Source organism: Lygodium microphyllum, chromosome 13 (genome assembly GCF_053477565.2).
Source record: "Lygodium microphyllum isolate KBCC chromosome 13, Lygodium_microphyllum_v1.1.10, whole genome shotgun sequence".
NCBI classification, from domain to species: Eukaryota; Viridiplantae; Streptophyta; class Polypodiopsida; order Schizaeales; family Lygodiaceae; genus Lygodium; species Lygodium microphyllum.
The window spans coordinates 136,179,865-136,182,653 of NC_141147.1; the positions used below are offsets into that span (position 1 = coordinate 136,179,865).

Consider the following 2,789-nt stretch of genomic DNA (forward strand, 5'->3'; position numbering starts at 1 on the left):
CCTTGCCTTACTGGACTCTCAGCCTTGCAAATATTCTTACTACCTGTGTCCCACTTTCAGCAAGTACACATTTGGGGATAGCTAGATGTTGCAGAATATCTCAAGTTCAAATGTTGCCCGAGATCCATTTCAAATGTGACAGCAATCGAAAATGACCATGATGATCCATAAACATGCTCATAACAATGACCAAAATAAACGACCCGATGCCAATGGAGCATTAATCACACTATCATCTTCAAGTCTAAGCAGGCGATTAACCAACTACCAAATGCAATAGAATACTTTAGCAAATTAATGGGCATTTGCTGCACAATTAAGAAGAACAATCATTTGCATTGGATGATTAATTGATCACATAACTCCGGTTGCTCGCAATGGCCGGAGAGGGTATACTTGCCACTCACCGCTCGCAGTGAGGAGGGTGCTACCACACATAATCAAAGAGATAAAGACCTTCCATTTATCTATCCATCTCATAAGCATGATTAAAGTAAAAGCTGAGAATTTGTTTTTTTTCTCGCTCTTTTGATGCTGTAAGATTTTCCGGCTCCTGTTTTATCGCTTGCTCGGTGTCTCAGTCCTCTTATTCTCCTCTGGTTTGATACTGTAAGATTTTCCGGCTCCTGTTTTTATCGCTTGCTCGGTGTCTCAGTCCTCTTCTTCTCCTCTGGTTTAGACTTACGGTAGTAAGCCCAAGTTCCAACGCCTGCTAGGACGAGGCAACCACCCAGTATGAAAGGATATGCACCAGCAAGACGGATCCCGCCTCCGCCTTGCTGATGAAGGACTCCGCCTGGGCCTTGACCAGGGGGACGTTTGGCATCATTAAGCTTGAACTTCTGCATGTCCTCCTGGCTCATCTTCGTGGTGTCCACTCTCTTCTGCCATGCAGCATCATCGGACATGGTATCTGCTTCTACGGCTGCTCCGGATTTGCTGTAACAGCAGGCCAAACAAGAAGGGAGGAAGGCAGCCTTACCTGATTGTTTCCATAGCATTGCCGCCTGATTGATTGAGCTGCGCTGTGGATTAGAAGGTAATTGTGACTTTGTGCTAATAATCCCTTTCGATTCTCTTCTCCGCAGCGTATCCTGTTGTACAGCTGTGGCCTTGAACAGTTACGTGACCTGGCGCGTGTCCCCTCACGTGCGACGTGTCGCTCATGCAGCCATTCTATGTACCCCTTGCAAGTCCATTTACACTAAGGCCTCTAACGTCTTCGCGCCCCGCCCCCGCCAAGACTGCCTCACGGCTAGAAATTGTTCCACTTGCAAGACCATTTACACCAAGGCCTCTACAGGCTGACATGACGTTTTCCCTCATGGACTACCTCACCACTAGAAATTCCAATGTTGCAGTTCTAAAAGAATGATTATATTCCTATGCAATTCATGCAGAGAAATCAAGAGCTAGAAATTACACGTAAACAATAGCTATGATTCTTTTAAAGCACCTAAGTATCTTAATTAATATATTAATTAAAAATATTAATAACAAGCATTAAAGGTTCCAATGGTTCCATAACTCAATTGGTTTAAGTGTGGATTGAGCCCGATGGGTGCATGAGTTGAAACCTTGGGCTACACTCTAGCAACAACATCCAAAAAGCATCAACTAAAATTTGAGGTGACTAAGAAGACATAATTAGACATGTTTATCACTATGTGCACATGCACACACACACACACACACACACACACACACACACACTCTCTCTCTCTCTCTCTCTCTCTCTCTCTCTCTCTCTCATACTTTGTCTTAAGTAGTTGAGTGTGGCTAAATAGGTGTCACCTATTATGCTCACGCGCGCGCGCGCGCACACACACACACACACTCTCTCTCTCTCTCAACAATTTTTTGAACGTACAAGCTTTTCTTTGCTGGCCCTACATTCTCGCCTTTTCCAAGGATCTCCCTCTTCCAAGCTCATAAAAATTTTCTCTCTAGCATATGGTGTGCGAGTCTCACAACCGTTGCAATTGAACATTACAAGTTGTAAATATCTTTATGCCCAATTAAACAAGTATGCAAGAGTCCAATGTTGGTAGCATGATTAATCACTACAACAAAAACGAGGCATAAACGCGCATGTTAGACGCGCAAAGTCGGGTGCGTCTATAATTGCGTCTATATGTGCGTGTAAAAGAGCGTGTAAATAGACACGAATTTTGCGTCTATATATCCGCGTAAATAGACGCTCATATAAACATGCCTTCAGACGCGTAATTATTTAACCACCTGAAATTGGACTTAATATAATAAAAAAACCAGAGTTAATAATTATTTTTGCATTGCTCTCTAATGAATGGCAGTTCCTCCAGTTGACAAGCTTGATATAAGTAATTAGCGGCAAGCGACAGAAATCCTTATTATACAATTAGTAGCAAGCATTGCATGTATCTCGTAATTTCTCTACTTAAAGATGATAAAAAATACTTCCTTTTTATTATGGAAAATTCAATTTAGCTTTAAACTTGACTATTGATTCATGAGTATGCATGTGTGCGCATGATAAAAACCATAGAATTAAGAATACACATTGAATCATTAAGCAAATTAAATATGTTACAGTGAATAATTTATCTCATCTTCAATGAGATCAGTCCTTGCTAAACTATCTACTTCTAGGTCTATGTTACCAAGAGGTAACGAAACAAATAAGTCTATCCCACTATCAAATGTGTTGCTATATTGCTCAATAACTTCATCAATATCATCGACAATCACATTATTGTCTTCTTCTGTGTTTCCTGAACATCCTTGCGAGGTTCATCTTGTACTATATC

The 2,789-nt window shown here is 41.3% G+C and overlaps 1 protein-coding gene across 1 annotated transcript; it reads right to left on the reverse strand.

The window, feature by feature from the left end:
* Positions 1–303: 303 nt before the first annotated feature.
* Positions 304–1,143, reverse strand: LOC148027253 (uncharacterized). The gene has a single exon (XM_087690607.1). It carries the CDS (start codon positions 999–1,001, stop codon positions 633–635), a length of 369 nt encoding a protein of 122 aa, XP_087546733.1. The 5' UTR covers positions 1,002–1,143; the 3' UTR covers positions 304–632.
* Positions 1,144–2,789: the final 1,646 nt, after the last annotated feature.